The sequence below is a fragment of the Prosopis cineraria genome, unplaced genomic scaffold (assembly GCF_029017545.1).
Source record: "Prosopis cineraria cultivar Desert tree isolate PC_DT_omini unplaced genomic scaffold, ASM2901754v1 PC1051, whole genome shotgun sequence".
Taxonomy (NCBI): Eukaryota; Viridiplantae; Streptophyta; class Magnoliopsida; order Fabales; family Fabaceae; genus Prosopis; species Prosopis cineraria.
In genome coordinates, this window is record NW_026556376.1 from 19,799 (window position 1) to 37,239 (window position 17,441).

Sequence of the window (17,441 nt, forward strand, 5' to 3'; positions counted from 1 at the left end):
CTAGACTCTTTAAATTAGTAATAAGAAAATTTATTTTTAAAAATATATTTTTTATTTTAATAAATATAAAAAATTTAAACTTGGATTGTCAAAATTTATAATCTAAATAGTCCAGAGCTCATGAGCAATTTTTTTTGAATGAAAAAAACCACTTCAAATTAAATAATAAAAACAACTACACCATATTATTTCATTAAAGCACCTATGTCTTTTTGCAAAGACTGTAGAAGCTACGGTGTTTTACTAAGTTTAGTTATAAAGTTAATATAAGATAATTTATACAGACAAAGTTCTATAGTAGTACTAAAATTGAAGCGATAATTAAAATGTTCTTGATGAAAAATTAAAGTCTTTTGAATATACTCCATCTGTAATTGAAGTTTTTCAAATTTGCAAGTGATAATTGTCTCCAAAAGTATATGATTGATTCATTTAAAGAAATAATTATCTATAGATATCTTTTAGCTCTTGACTTCCTGAAATGTTTAAATTCCAAAAGCCAACTTCATTAAAATCTTTTCAGAAAGGAAGGTTTGTCCATTGTTTGAATAAAAAGTTGTAAGCAAACTTGTGATCTTGATATGCTTGGCATAAAGTTATTGATCCCTAAAAATTTTGCTTATTGCCTGATTGATGACATCTTAAGGATAAAAAGATCTACCTGCAAGCTACATTATACCTCACCTGAAACTCATGGGCATCAATGGACTGCACCGCTCCAAGGAATCATAAGAATGGACGTTGATGCTTCTCTGACCAACAACAATAACGCTGCTTGTGGTGGACTGGCTAAAAATACGAAAGGTGAATGGATAAGGGGCTTCACCTATAATCTTGGTAATTTCCCCATCAATATAGCTGAGATCAAGGCCATTCAATTTGGAGTTGAGACTTGCAGGAGCATGAATATAGAGAAAGCTCACATTTTCTCAAATTCACTCAATGACCTCAACTTTGTCTATAAAGGAGTTCTAAGTTCACACCCCTTTTATGATGAGATAAGAGCTGTACAAAATTTGGCCATTACTAAGAAGGATTATAAAATCCTCTACGCCCCTCATGAAGCTGCACTTTGTGCTAATTTTCTTGCCAAGCAAGGCCATCACCATGCTTGTGAATTGATTCAATTGTTTGAAATCCCCAAAAAATGTGAAGCCTATCTTTTAATTGACAAGAGTGGAACTATGCCCATAGCTTGTAATCTTCTCTAGTTTAGCACTAGCCTTAAGAATATACATATATATATATATATATATATAAAAGATTTACCTGCAAGCTTGCTTACGAGGAATTATGAGCATCATGAAGATGACTCAAGAGTTGAGTTACCACTTGCCTTAGGTGTCTAAGTGCCTATTAAAATACTCCTTAAAGAATTTTCTTTTACAAAATAAATATGAAACAGAAACTTTTGTGTTGGTTATTAATAAAATGAACTTTTTTTGGCTCAAAAACAAAATAAAATACAAACATGTAGAATCCTTTGCAACCTTTTTAGGGTTCCATTGAAAGTGATGTTGATGGACTGCAATTTCACCGCCCATGTTGGATTGATCTAGGCACTAGTTCGCCAATTTTCCTGCCACCACTTATCCGATCCGGTATTTTATTTTCAAGCTACTAGTTCCATTTACTTTAGTTGCATCACGGTATTCATAACTTTTTATGAGATCTGAATTATATAGATTTAATGTGAACAGTGTAGATTTAAAAATTTTGAATTGTATTTAAAAAAAACATTTTTCTGGAGATGTCAGTTAGAAAATTATCTTTATTTTTTATTTTATTTATCCAAAAAAATTTTAATATTAAATTTAGAATGTCCAGAATAAATCTAGATGGTAATTTATAAAAATTTTTAATATTAAATTTATATTTTTTAGATTAAATTTGGACTGTCTATATTGATGATAAACAAATATATTAAAAACTTTCATAATTTTTATAAATATTTATTTTAGTAAATACGTAATAGAAATAAAGATAATCTCCTCACTAACGATTTAGTTTTTTAAAATAAAAGTACATGTTAAAATTTTTAATTTGGATAATTTAGATTTTATCAAGAGTGATGATTGTTCGAGGTGTCACCTTTAATTTTAAATTTGATTTTCCTTGTCAACCGAAGGCCCACAAAATAAATAAAAAAAATTTTTTTTGTTTAGGTTGTCAAATCTTCACCATCCAAAGAAAGTTCAAGTGTCAAATTGGGGGATCATCAATATATATTAACAATTCTTGTAGAATGCTACTGATTGGTTAGAACATCTTTCATATCATTGGTTCAATCAACTCTGATATAATTTTAATTCTTCTATCCCATTAGTTAATTTCATTAAAACAAGTTTTTGATTGGTGGTGAGATTCAATTTTTTTATTTTTATATATTTTTAAATCTATCATCACAAGAGCACTCATTTTAGGGCAGGTGCAGTGCCATTTTCAAATAAAGGTAACCATGAATCGGTAATAACTAATCTCACAAGCAAAGAAGTATTTCAACATTTCCTTACCAATCAAAAATATTTGTTCTCATTTTTTTGATGAGTTTCTCCCTCATCTTCTGTAATCAAGGGCTGGTGGAGCTGAGGATTCGAGTATGGGATATGGATTGGGAAAGGTGATGCAAAACCACCACTTTCAATTGCTCCTATATTGCGATTTAATTCCAAGCAATTGTTTCCCATATATGGCATCCAAAAATTTGATTTCTCAAGGTTACTTGTGATTACTCATGCTTGGAAGTATGTTCTATTTTTAATCCGGGGATCCACACATTTTTTTCAATTCTAAATTAGCTTTTATTAATAATAATTCTTTGATTATAACCCAAAAGGTTTGCCTTCTATCGATGCTCTCTCGACGATTTCTTCTATGATGTCCCAAGGTGATCCTCTTTTGTCTTCATCCTTTCTCCGTTAGGGTTCCTATTATTAAATATGTTGAAATATACACTTTAAAAATGTTGCCATTTAGTCAAATGCAATTTAAGAAATGGTCTTTTGTAAGAATTTATGTCATTTTGTTAGGTAATAGAGTTTGTACCTAAAGAGGAGTTGGAATCTTGTATTCACGGGGCACTAAAATTTATTTCAAATCAAAGGGCTAGAAAGGTTCCTTTTATTTCCATTTTATTTTAAAAAATTTATACATAAAAGTTAGACAATACAAAATATATATTATTTATTAACCAAATGTGTTTAGCCTGGAAAAAAGAAATCATGTTCATCATTTTTTAACTTTAAAATTGACACACACACACACACACGCACATTATTTTTTTCTAGCAAAACAATAGTATTATTTAAATTGAAATTTTGAAAATTTGTAATTTATATTATTCTTTTTATAATTTTCTTAAATCAAATTTGTGCAACGCATGGGATTAGCTCTTATTCAATCCTATTGATCAATTTACTTTGACCTTAATTTAATTCTCTTATGCAATTACTTCACTCAACTTATTCTTGTGCCATTTCTTCCACCTTCTCCATTTTCATCAATCCTCCTATCAATTCTCAATTTAAATGGAAGCATTTATTTCAATAATCTCTATAGCTTTATCAGCGCTGTGCCCTATTCCATATGTTTCTTCCAATAACCCCCTTCCAACAATTAGGCAAGAATCCAGAAAAGAACATATGGGGGGCCAAAGATGAAACATGTTTAAAATATGGGGCCCTAACACTAATTTTCACTTCTCTTACAAGTAAAATAAAAAAAATTCTAATTTTGTTTACCCGATCAAATTGGGGGGGGGGGGGGAGCACCCCCTTGGCCCCCACATTCATCCCTGTCAACAATCACGCCTTTAATTTTTTATATTTTTTTTTAATTTACTCCCCTTAAAAATTTTCAAGGAGATGTTCGAGACGATATTATTTGCATTTACCTTGTCTACACATATGTTTTATTTTAGAAGCTTCTTTATCCATCAAAATTCTCTTTTCCACACATGTTTTAATCTAAAAACTATTTGGTAGGTTTTGTGATCATTGGACGAGCTTTGTTTGACCAGTTTAAAAAATAATGGAATCAAGTCGAAGAGCTATGGAATCTTGCTGGAGGACACAATTGATTGATTCTGCTACATCAAATGAAGATAAAGTCAATTTGATGTATAAATTACAAGAGGTTTGTGAACTTTTGCAATCTTCACATGTTAGAGTTGTAAAGGAAGTGTCGGAGTTCAACATAAAATGACTAGAGCATAAGAACCTAATTGTAAAATAAAATGTATGATTTTTTTGGTTTTATAGTTTTTTCTTGCTCAACATGCACAAATTGAAAAATCACGGTCCTTAAAATTCTTATTTTATGTTGCTTTCTTATCACATAATCGTTTGATGAGAAATGGTAAAGTATGGTAAATATTAGTTTTAATGCCTTTATTGTAAAAACTTTAAAATGTTTCATTTTAAATTTAAAATCCTCTATTAAAATATGAATATAAAAACCACCCAATCATATTCAATTACTGAAAATTGAAACTTGAAAACTAATATTCTTATTATAACTACATTTGTCTTTGTTTATGTTATTACTTGTCCTTTTTCTTGCAAAGATAATCATATAACTAACATATTAAGGTTAATTATTTCATATTTCATTCACCCGTTTCTCCCATTAATCAATTAATAAACATTTATGGTCAAGTGTGTAAAATATGTAAAATATCAATTTCAATACTTGATATTAAAAATTAAATGACAGTCACTTTGAATATTCAAAAATTATTAAATTTTAAATATTCAAATTCTCAATTATCTCATTAGAACTTGCAAAATTATTTTCCAAATATTAGTTTCAAAGCTTGATGATAAAAATTAAATCCCATCACTTTAAATATTGAGAAAGATTAAATTCTAAATATTTAAATTTTTAATTATCTTATTAGAACCTACAAAATCATTTTTCTAATATTTTACCTTTGAATTGGTATATATAAATTTTTTAATCCTTCCAACCACTCCTACTACCAAAATTGATTTTCTAAGCAAAAGTCTTTCATTGTAGTTCTTGTTGAGAAATTGAATCCATTCAAGATTAGTTTCCTCAAAAGTTGGGTGTTTTTACATGATTGACAAAGAATATTTCATGCATAATTATCAAATTAATTGCATTTAATCATGCGGTGGGAATTACTTTTCTGTTTTGTTATTCTGAACACTTGAATAATCAAAATAACACTGCTTATTACTTGCATCCATTTATAAAAGGTCCTAAATTTTAATACTCTGAATTATTTCCTTCAAAACATAACTATTCCTCCTTTTTAATTCTTCCTCACCTAATTGTGTACCTAAATCATTTGAGACATAGAAGGAATTCAGTAAGTATAACTTTGTTAAAGACATCAATGACTCTATGGAAATATGGTGTATTGTCGTGAAGTCTTAAGAAAATGGAATATGAAACAAAAGAACCCACCTTACTACATCTGTAACATTTCTTTCATCCTCATTGATGAGAAGGTATTCATTCAAATAATTCTTCTAATTATGTTATTTAAAGTTAGGTCAAAGCATGGCCTTAAATTTCTTATTCATGATTTCAAATTTAGGCCTTTAGCATTCATGACAAGTGTAATTTACAAGAAAATTTCTTGAATGTTGTATGAGGGAAAAAAAATAGGACCTTTTATATCAAAGTTGAATAAATTTTTTTGTGTTATGTATTCTTTGTAGAAATAATTCATTGCAAGAATATATTATCTAACCAATCTCCTTATTTAAGTTTTATTAAAAGCCCATTCTTTGTACAAAGTTTTGTCAAGTAATTCATTTTACGAACATCAAGATAAAATTTTTTTTCTCAAACTTAATCTTTGAGTGAATGACAATAATAAACAAAGAAGAATATGGTCAAAGAAAAAACTTACAATTGTGATGCTTTGGCCTTCCAACTTCTTATTTTCATTGAGATATAAATAATTTTTTTGATAAAACTTTTATTCATATATGGTATTTTTATTAACAAATGGCACCTCATCGTTTAAAACAAAAATTGCTTGCTATAAATTTTATAAATTTTTTATTCTTCGAGAAAAAAAATTAAAGAATGAACTTGATAACATATTAAAAGCAATGAAGCCACATTAAGTGTTTGGAGCCAAATGATAGAACCAACTCGTAACATGTTGAATTCTTTAATCAAAAACAATCCAATTCAAATGTAAAATATCTATTCAGAAGTTTTCACAATTTAATCATGTGTGATGAAATCATTAAAAATTTGACTTTTTAAAATTTTGTCTGCAACTTACTATAGGCTCAAGAAACAAAAACAACATGTATAAAAATGAAATATTTAAGAAGAAGAAAAATAATTGAATAGAGAAACTCTAAAAAATTTAACAATCTCAGATATATCAATATTAACGATATCAATGATATTTGTTTCATATTTCTTAAATTCAACCCATGCATGAGAAATTGTTTAGTTTTAAAATCAAGACTTGTAAATTACAGTGCCGTGACCAATCAAAATTGCTTCGGAAATAAGGCGGTGGATAATAAAAGTAAGTGGTTTCGAACGAGTTTGCATTTTTGGCGAGTAATAGAACCGTTTCTTTGTTTAAAAAACATGCTGCTGGAATATTTTTCAAGAAAAGAAAGATCAAAGCTCAAGAATAATTCAAATATCAAATGAAAGGGCGATCCTTAATAAACTTGACAATAATAGCTTGTGTTTCAAGTAAGGGTAACATTAGTTAATTGATTGATTAGTTATGCTGAGTTAAATCTGCATATGTGTGTATATGTATACTTTCTCCTGTTTTATTTATAAGAGATGTTTTAAAAAGTTCATTTAGTTTTATTTATAAATTACAGTGTGGCTTTTGAATAATATTTAAAAGGTATTTTTAAAATTATCTTTTATAAAAAAATAACAAGACATCATTTTTTAAATTTATTATATATGAACATATTTAAAATTTCACACACTTTTTTCCTTTTTATATTTTTTATATCGATATTAATAATGTTAATAAAAGTGACTTACTAAAAAAAAGGAGAACTATACCTAGAAAGGATGACCCTTAATGGCAAAAAGAGAGCAACGCATCCCTCAATCATTCATGTGGCTGGCAGCCCAAACCGCCAAGCTATGACATTATTAAAGGGGTTTTTTTTTTTTTTAATGGACCAAATGTGACATAAATAAAACATGAATCACACGGCCACAAGCTTCTGATGATTCGGTGTTCCAGGTCATGGCTACTGGTGAAAGAAGCAGCCACGGCGGAGTTAATAAAGCAGGGCATCAATCACAGCACGAGAGAGAGACCAGCAAGAAGGAGAGGTTTATTAGTATTTAATGTTGCAGAGATTCGTCATGTCAGGAGGAGCTGCTAGATACACTCACTAATACAGGCAATGTTTTGGCACTTTCTCGTCTTCGATCAGTTTTTGGCAAATCACTATGGGGCTATGGGCCATCCATGCTTTTGCAGTTTCGCCTTCATCTTTCGTATGTCTTCCTTCATGGTGGTTGAGACGTTCATTCAATCGAATCATTGATTCCCACCAATTTTTCTTTTTCTTTTTTTGGATCACAGCTGAAATTCATCCATCCATCCATCAGGAAAGGTACAAAAACAAGAGAGCTAAAACAAGAAACAAAAAGATTCCCACCTATTCATTCATCTTCTTCTCTTTCTTTCCTTATTTTTCCTCTTGTTTTTTTAATTGCCGCATAATATCACATTTTTAATATTCATTTCTCCGACAACGTCAACAAAAGCCCCCGCAACACTTGCGTTTCTGAATTTCCCATGATATTATATGCCACCTTATCATCTCGCAGTGGTTACGAATCTTCCGCCTTAAATAATCAACTTTCTGGCCCTACATTTTATTTTATCCTAACTTTCTTTTTCTCTCTCTATAATTTTTAGATTGTTCACCAATCCAAAGGCTGCACATATAAAACGTATATGTAGAAGTGGCACGGATAAGATCAAACCATTCATACGTCCCGCTAACATTTCGACTTATCACCTATCACGTGTACAGTCCAACACATGTGTGCTAGTTCAATTAATCCAATGTCATGTTATTTATTATAAATGTAATCATTTAACTTTAAGACTGTACATTTGTTGATTTCCCGCTGAAAAAAAAAAATTGCAACATAACAAAATGGTTCTATATTTCGCGCTTTTCCTTTACTCACAAGCAAACATAATGTAAACATTCGCAAGAACATGCTTTTTCGTTGCGTCGCATTAGTTTAACTTTATAAGCAAAGGAGCAGTTCTTGGATTGTTTTTCGCTTTTTTGGTTAACGTTCTTGTCAAAATATTCGTTCTTATGTTTTTTTATGCAGAAAATTTGAGTTGATGATGGGCCTCTTCTCTTCTCCTTTTTTTTTTGGCCCACGATGATGGGTCTCGATTCTCAAACGGCCCGTCCAATCATTTCTCTTCTCATTATTCTTCTCTGACCTGGCTTTTAGCCTTCTCTACTCGCTACTCGGGACATATTGTCAAAGCACTTTTATTACACCACAAAAAGAAAGAAGTCTCAAATCTCTTCCAAACTTAAAAGAGTTTATCAATGAAAATTAAGTTTAATAGAAGTAACGAATGCCTTACAACATAATAAACTAAAATTTGAGTTCTTATTAAAAGAGATATCTACATTTAATATTTGATAATGTCTTAAATAAGATTATTTTTAATAGAAATATATTTGTGAAAAAAAAATGATAGTTCCAACAGTAGTCATGCAGGCTTAAATAGAGTTGATGATGGGCCTCAAAACGATCCATTACATTCATCTCTTTTATCGTTTCTTCTTCCGTGGCTGAGGATGCTGGCCTCATGCTCCTCCCTCCTCAGTACTCGCTCTCAAATATCTTCCAAATTATCAATGAGCGCTTGGCTAAATTGGAAAGGACTATGGCCAGCATTTTTTAAGGTGGGAGTTTGAGCCTTGAAAAATAACAGACATGATAATTAAAGCGATCTCAAAAAGGTCGTTCCATTAATATTGTAACCATTGTAAGGTCTTCGGCAGGGGGGTGCAGATTAATTTAGGGTAGGTAATGAACTTAAAATATTACAGGACACTAGGCGGTCTAATATCTGAAAAAATAAAAATCTTCCAAACTTCAACCGGCAGAAACTTTTTTGCAAATTTTTCAGAGAAACCAGTGAAAGATGGCCAATTCACTCATTGCCAAAAGAGTCTCAGAATCTCTGACCTGTTTTAAAGCAGAAATTAATGAAAACTTAATTCCCAGAAAGGGAGCCATAGACCAAATGGGCAAATTATTCTCCAACTTGAGTCAGAATAAATTCGCCCATCAGCTTGCTGAGCAATAACTAGTTCATTGTTGTGGGATTCTCATCTGGACAAAGAATTTCCTTCCCGTCACCTTTCTAGTTTTATTTTATAAAATACCTTTAATTATTTTTCTAGGAAAAAATTTATAAAATAATCCATCGGTTCATGTCACAAGATGTGTTTTCAAGTACTCTCTACTGATCATAATACTCCCTCCAAAAATGCCATTCATTTAAGATTTTATTTATAAAAAAATATTAAGAAGAAAGAATATAATGGAAAGGGTGATATTGAAGAATAATTATTAACAAAATTTTATTTTTGACAAAATATTATATATTTTGAGAGGCCAAATTTCTTCTGAAAGTGTATTATAAAATGGGATGGAAGAGTATATTATAAGATATTAATAACTACATAATGGTTTTAAAAAAAGTTAAGGTTAAACCTCTCCTAAAAAAATTTACGTATTTTCAATTATATTATTATTAAATGTCTAATATAAGTGTCTAATATAACAAAAATTAAAATTAAATATTTTAAAAGGAAAATTAAATAAAATAAAAAGTATAGTTAAAAAATTATTAATATCCTATATTTTGGAGGAGTCAGTAATTTTATAAAATATCTTACGTTATGGTTTAGATGGAATATCCTCTTACAAATGTAAGACATTTTGAGTGCTTTAATATACAATCAATAATTTTTTTAAATATCCTTAATTAGTTTTGTAATTAATAACTTTTTTTGATCAAGAGACTATTAAATAAAACATAAAAAGAATCTTACTTGGAGGGGTGAGTTTTTCGGTTTAACTTGGGAAAATCATATAAAGATAGTCAAATACCATGTAAAAAAAATAATTATCATAAAATTTATTAACAATTGAACTAAGATAAATTTTGTAAGAATTATTTTTTTTATGTGAGAGTTTAATATAATTCTCTCTAGGAACTGAGACATGATTGTTGCGAATTACTCCCTCCACCTTTATATATAAGAAGTTTTTCTAAACCTTTTTTTCTTTAAATATAAGAGATTATTAGTATATTTTTTAATGAATGGACCATTACACTATTATTAAATTAAAAAGAGAAAAAATAAATACTTTCATTAATTTACTTAAAAAATTATTTTTTATTTATAATAATTAGAGATAAAATTAGAATGTTGATGTATTTTTAATTAGATAACTATTTTTATTAATTTGTGTAATTTAATTAAAAAATTTTATATATAAGAATAGATGAAGTATTATTGATGACGCAATAGCCTGATGGGGCAGTTCAACTTAGGTAAGATGATACACTACAACCATAGCCACAGGTAATTAGGCATGTTTTGTTATATTTTTTCCTAATAAAAAATTAAAACTTATTAATTTTGTTAAACATTTAAAATTTGTATTTTTATTAAATATATATATTTTAATAATATATCTTTTCTCTTCAACAGTCAATGAAAGAAAAATAAAAAATTTATGATAAAAATTTAATAAGATAATTTACAAATATGATAAAAACAAAAAAACTCTATCCTCTACTTTATAAATGGAACTAGAAGGAACAACTTCACTTGTGCCGAGCATCTTGGGTTTCCCAATAATTATTTTCTAACAAAAAGGAGCCTTTCACGGGTTGTTTTTTTTTTTTTAAAAAAAAAAACTACATTTGTAGGTTTTAATTTTTTATCACTGGATCCAAAAACATGTGCTTGTAATCTTCCCCCTCATCCACATGCAACACATCATATCTGATGGATCATTTCTGTGGCCGGCCCAGAAAATCAAATTAGTGGGAACAAAACCATGCCTACCATTATTTTCATGAAAAATGTAAACATTTATACTTTAAAATTAAAATTAAATAGTTTTATGAGATTACAAAAAAAAAAAGAAAATTTTATCGTTATTTCCTAGCTGCCATAATTTTAGTTACGAAACTTTATTTTATTATATAAGTTTTAAGATATTTATTTTCAAAATAAATATTTAAAAAATAGAGAGAATTTTAAATAAGGAGCAGAGATGTGATATAATTACTAATGGGTCTTAAAAAATTTTAAAATTTCAATTCAGTTTAAAAGATAAAAGTAAAAAATAATTTTAACCGTGAAAAGACCAAAACATTTTAACTTATTATGTAAATCATTAGTTGTTACTCCTTTTATTTTAAAAAATTAAAAGAATTTTTAATCGAATCTCACCCTCAATAAAGTAGTTACCTACTTTCAAACTATCCTACCTTTTCATATTTATCCCTATTAAATATCCTATAATAAATATAAAGTCACTATAAATAGGGATACTTTTAGAAAAAAGGTAATATACATCTCAAAAGATAAAAAATGTCTTACATTTTTGAACATCTAACTTCTCAAAAAATACCTTATATTTTTGAATGGGAGGAAGTATTTTTTACTCACTTATTAATTTATTAATATCACTTATAAATTACATAGTTGTCAGACAAGTAGTAATATCAATTATTAAATTATTAACTTTATTTATTAATTTACTAATATCAATTATAAATTATAATACTTGTCAGTCATTATTTGTTGATAGTCACCTATGACAAACATGTGAGTATCCACGTGCCGTATGCACTGCTGTGTATTATGAATTTGTCCCTTTTTTAAAAAAAAATTTAATGGTGAACATGTGTGTCTGCCATTCAAATCAACAAAAGGATTTGCTTTACTTGCACCCTTGTTTTGGTTGGCCCTTTGGAGAGAGGCCGACAATGAATCATGATTTGTTTCCTCATGCATAGGCAGAAACATATAATAATTTCCCGCTGACGTGAGTGATCATAGAAGCACTCGAAGTGCTCTTTGACCAGAGGCGGGTCATCAGCTTGAAATATTGTTTCTTTTAATCTTTTTATTATTTTCTTTTAGTCAAAGTGAGTATTTAGTGTGGTAGTTGGTTTACTGTTAGTGAAGTTAAGTTACCACTTGCTTTAGGTGTCAGTGAATTTTCTTTTACAAAGTAAGTAAATATAGAACAGAAATATATGGAATCATTTGCATCCTTTCATTGCAAGTGTTGCTGATGGACTGCAAGTTTACCGTTCTTCTTGGATTGAACAACCACTAGCTCAACAATTCCCCAGTTACCGCTGATCTGCCTGGTATTTCCTTTTCTTTTTCTTTTTTTCTTTTTACTGTTTCAGTGTTTCCACTTGGATTAAAAGCATTTTTGAACGTGATTGCCTCTAATATATAAGACATACTTGTAGGTTAAAAAAAAGAAGAAGAACACTCCTTATCAACTTTGATGAGATTTTGACAATCCAGATTCAATGTGGACATCGATCAGAGCACGAGAAAAATGCGAGCGGGGAGGAGAGATGTAAATATATATATATATATATATATTTCAATCTTTTTTCCTTTTACATGAGATTAGTGATCTGCGAACCAGTTCGATCAATTGAATTTGGACCATTCTCATGTTTCGGTGAGTCAAAGAACTGGTCAAAATCAATTGAAACAGTAAAAGCCGGTTAGACTCCAATTCACTAACAGATGAATCATGGAGAATGGTATATGAGGCCTCCAAATCAAAAAATTTACACTTAAGGTTCAATATATTTTAAATTTATTCTGCAAGTTGAAAGGTCATAAAAGCAAACATATTTTTTGGCAAAAAAAATGTAAATATATTTTTTGGTGGTGAAAAGAGTCATTTGCTCATTATTTAAAATGCACAAGTTTTTCAAGTATATGTACAATAAATGTTAGTATATAATAGGACAAAATTCATACATTAACAACACAATATACATTTATCATATATAGAGTGTGTGGCTTAATTAAATAATAATGTATAAGTTTTTCAAATAGAACAACCAAATGCCTGTATATAACATGATAAGGTCCATATGTTAACAACATAATGTCTATTTCTTATGCATAGTCTGGTGTGGTTTAATTAAACAATAATGTATAAATTTTTCAAGTTTATAAACAAATAAAATGTCTGTATATAATATGACAAGATCTATATATTAACAACACATTATCTATTTATTATGCACAGTCCGTGTAGTTTAGTCCAATAAAATGTATAAGTTTCATAGATGCATGAACAACAAAATATCCATATATAATATGATAATGTCCATATATTAACATCATAATATCCTTTGCATGATGTTATTTTTTCAAATGAGAGGTAAATGAATCTTTTACAAGAAAAATATATTTGCATATAAGGTTTTTAAGATGTTCATTCAATTGATTCTATGTTTTGGCCCAAAAAGAAAAAAAGAAAAAAACAATAAATCTCATCAAAATATATAAATCTTAATCAAGTCCCTCAAAATCCCATAATTTTTTTGAAGTTCTTGAATATCTTTTTCCTATTAATAATTTTAGGTTAAATGAATAAATTACCCTCGTTTAAAATAAAAAATAACGGATTCACGTACAAAGTTATGATTTCTTATTTAATTATCACAATTTACAAAATAAAAGTTGTGATCACTTAAACAAAAGTTATAACTGGTTATTTTCAGAACTTGAACTTCAATGATAAAAGAAATTTCATTTGAAAAGTTTTGATTTTTTATTCAATTTTTAAGATTTACAGAATTAAAATTGTGGTTGTTTAAACAAAAGTTGTGATTTGACTTGATTATTTTAGAACTTGTTTATTATCATAAAACATAATATAAAACAAATTTTATGAAAAAGTTGTGATTTTTTATTCAATATTTGTGATTTATATAACAAGAATTATGATTATTTAAACATAAGTTGTGATTGAGAAAATGGAGCTAGACCTATGATTTTTATTTTAAATAAGGGGTAATTTAATCATTTAACTTAAAATCATTAATGCCAAAAGAATACCTAGAGACTTCAAAGGAATTATAATATTTTGACGGACCTAATTATCATTTATATATATTTTGATAGAATTTTATTATCATTAAAAAAAAGATTCCATGTACTCCTTCCTATCCCATTTATAAGATACATTTTAAAAGGTTTATTTATTTTTTATTTATAAATTAAAAGTCACTGTATTAGGTAATACTCAAAAATATTTTTAAAATTGCTCTTCATGAGAGAGAAAAAATAACGTGACATAACTTTTTGAATTTATTATATAAGGATATATTTAAATTTTATATATTTTTATTTCTTGTATTTTTTTATATTAATATTGATAAAGTTAATAGAAATGATTTATATTAATATTGATGAGCATTGCTTGACTTACATAAAACTGTACACTTGTTGACATTTTTTTTATAAAAGATGAGGACAGAGTCCAGAATTACAGAGAGCTAGACAAAAGAAAATTTGGGAACTGAAGTCCCTTACAATCATTCAGCACAAGGTCCCTCAAAAAAAGGGGAGTCGAATCGAAAAGAGAAGTGTTCGAAATTCCTTCTCTAGTTAGAGAGTCAACAACCAAATTTTGTTCCCTTAGGATAAAAATTACCTAAACACACCAGTTGTATTGTAGTAGGCTTTTGATTTCCATAAAGACCAAGTTACCATTAATTGGGCCTTCATTTTTATCATTGATCGGCTCTACTAGGTTCTTGCAATCAGACTCTATATAATCACTTTCTTGAAACCCATGTCCCATACCAGACAAAGACCACGAAAGATAGCCCATTCCTCAGCTTTTAATGGGTTACAACTTCCAATAGAAAAGGAAAAGCCCACGATCCAGGTTCCTTTATGATCTCTAAGAATACCACCACAACCAGCTCTATTTGATACAGTAGAAACCGTACCATCTGTATTAAACTTGACCTAATCTTTAGGAAGAGGTTTCCAGACTTTGGCAGTCACACAAGGTGTATTAGTATTAATAATCAAAACTTGTCGCGTGATGTAAGATTCCTAAGAATTCAGCACTTCATCCATAGGATTAGTTGGTTTGAGGTAATCATTTTGGAAGGTATAGCAGTTCCTCCATTTCCATAATTTCTAAATGGTAAATCCCCATATCAAGTCCCAATTAGCAGACAAGTCAGAATTAAAGGGAGGTTTCAAATTCCAAATCATCCAATCCTTAAGATTTAAGGAAAAGAAACATCGATGGTATTTCAAAGATAACAATTTGGACCAAATCTGCTTTGCATATTCACAATCTCGAAGAATGTGAAGAGAATCCTCTTCTTCTTTTCCCACACCAATTACATATAGGAGAGCAGTTAGCCCATAGGCTTCTCCAACTATTGGTAGGTAATCTATTGTGGTAGGTAATCCATAAGAAAACTCAAATTCGCTCTACCCCCTTTCCATTTCCAGATCATATTGAATATAGGGTCAAGTAAGCTTGGTGGGGGGTTTTCAATCATAAAGTAAGCACTTTTAATAGTAAAGGAACCATTATTAGTGCCATTCGACAACATAATGTCATTTCCTGTAGATTGGGAAGGGGTTAAGACTGAGATAAGTTTTGTGGTTACCTTATTCGACACTACAAAAGATAATCTGACAAAGTCCCAACTACCAAAGTGCGTCCAATTAGCAACTTTGGTATTTTTTTTTTCCTCCAAGAGAGGTCTCAACACTAGATTTTTTATTTTCTTATTAGGAAAGAGCTAAAGATCTTCAAAGAAAATTAATGGATTCTCCGTTACGTAGTTGCCAATGAGTTCCTTCCTCCACATAACTCTTATGCTGACAAATAAATTTCCACAGCCTTAAGTCAGACTGTTTGGTGTTTAAAAGATTATCCTCAGAGTGTAACGTGTATTTATTCAATAATAGATCAGCCCATAGGCCATTGTTTCTAAACACAAGATTCCAGGCAAGTTTTGTACCACAAGCTTTGTTGACAGACGAGAGCTTCCTAAAACCGAGTCCTCCATATGCTTTTGGCAATGTTATCATTTGCCAATTGAGAGGATGAAAACCTCTAGATATTGAAGAATCCCAAATAAAGTTTCTCTGAAGCTTCTCAATTTCATTACAAACTTTATTAGGGATTTTAACACCTGCATTGGTACAAGGGAACATCACTCAGAACTGATTTAGCAAGCACAATTCATCCTGCAGTTGATAGACAATTTGATTTCCACCCAACCAACTTGGTGTTGATTTTGTCAATTCAGTACTGGAACTTTGTAGTTAACTTTCGTTCATCAGTTAAAGGGAAACCTAGATACCTGCCAATTTCTAAGCAGATGTTCATTCCCGCAATCCTCTTGATTTTTCCTTTTAAATCTAGCCTTACATTCTTGGAGAAGAAGAGTGAAGATTTTGACTTATTCACTTTTTCTCCTGAGGCTTTGCAAAATTTATTAAGACAATCCATCATGACAAATGCTTGCTGCTCAGACGCTTCTCCAAAGAGTAGGAGGTCATTCCGCAAACATTAGATGTGAGATTGAAGGCCCTTGTTTAGTGACATGGGTAGGTAATCAAGATTCAAAATCTACTGCATCACTGATAAGATGAGAAAGTCTATCCATACACAAGACAAATTCAAAAGGTGAGATTGGGTCTCCTTGACGGAGACCTCTTTGGGGGAAAAAAATTAAATTGTGACCCATTCCATAAAACTTATAAGAAGGTGTAGAAATACAATTCATGATTAGTTTTATGAGATCAGAACTCATACCAGTATCAATCAGTACATGCTCAAGAAATCCTAGCTAATACGATCATAGGCTTTTTCTAGATCAATTTTTATAGCAAAGAAACCTTTTCCTCTTCTAGCCTTCTTCATGATATGCATAATTTCCTGTCCAATAATATGTTGTTCCTGAATTTATCATCCTGGGACAAAGCTGGCTTGAAAATGAGAGATTAGATTATCCATACTCTTCTTCAGTCTACCATTAATAATCTTTGTGATGCTCTTATAGTGGACAGTACATAATAAGATTGGTCTAAAATGACTGACCAAATCAAGCTTTTCTCTCTTCGGGATAAGTGAAAGAAGAGTCTTGTTAGCTTCAGTAATAGAGATAGAGCCTTCAAAACATCCTGTACAAATTTGCAGAAAGAGTCACCCACTGTTTCCCAGTTAGATCTAAAGAAGATAGGGGAGAAAACCATCGTACCTGGTGCTTTGTAGGGTCCCATAGAGAAAACAGCTTGCTTAATCTCTTCTTTAGATGGGATAAAAGCTAGATCAATAGAAACCTCTTAACTAGTGGCAGGGAAGTT

General features: G+C 29.6%; 1 protein-coding gene across 1 annotated transcript; it reads left to right on the forward strand.

Annotated features, from left to right (window-relative positions):
* Window positions 1–734: 734 nt before the first annotated feature.
* LOC129299146 (uncharacterized) lies at window positions 735–1,211 on the forward strand. The gene has a single exon (XM_054937597.1). It carries the CDS (start codon window positions 735–737, stop codon window positions 1,209–1,211), a length of 477 nt encoding a protein of 158 aa, XP_054793572.1.
* Window positions 1,212–17,441: the final 16,230 nt, after the last annotated feature.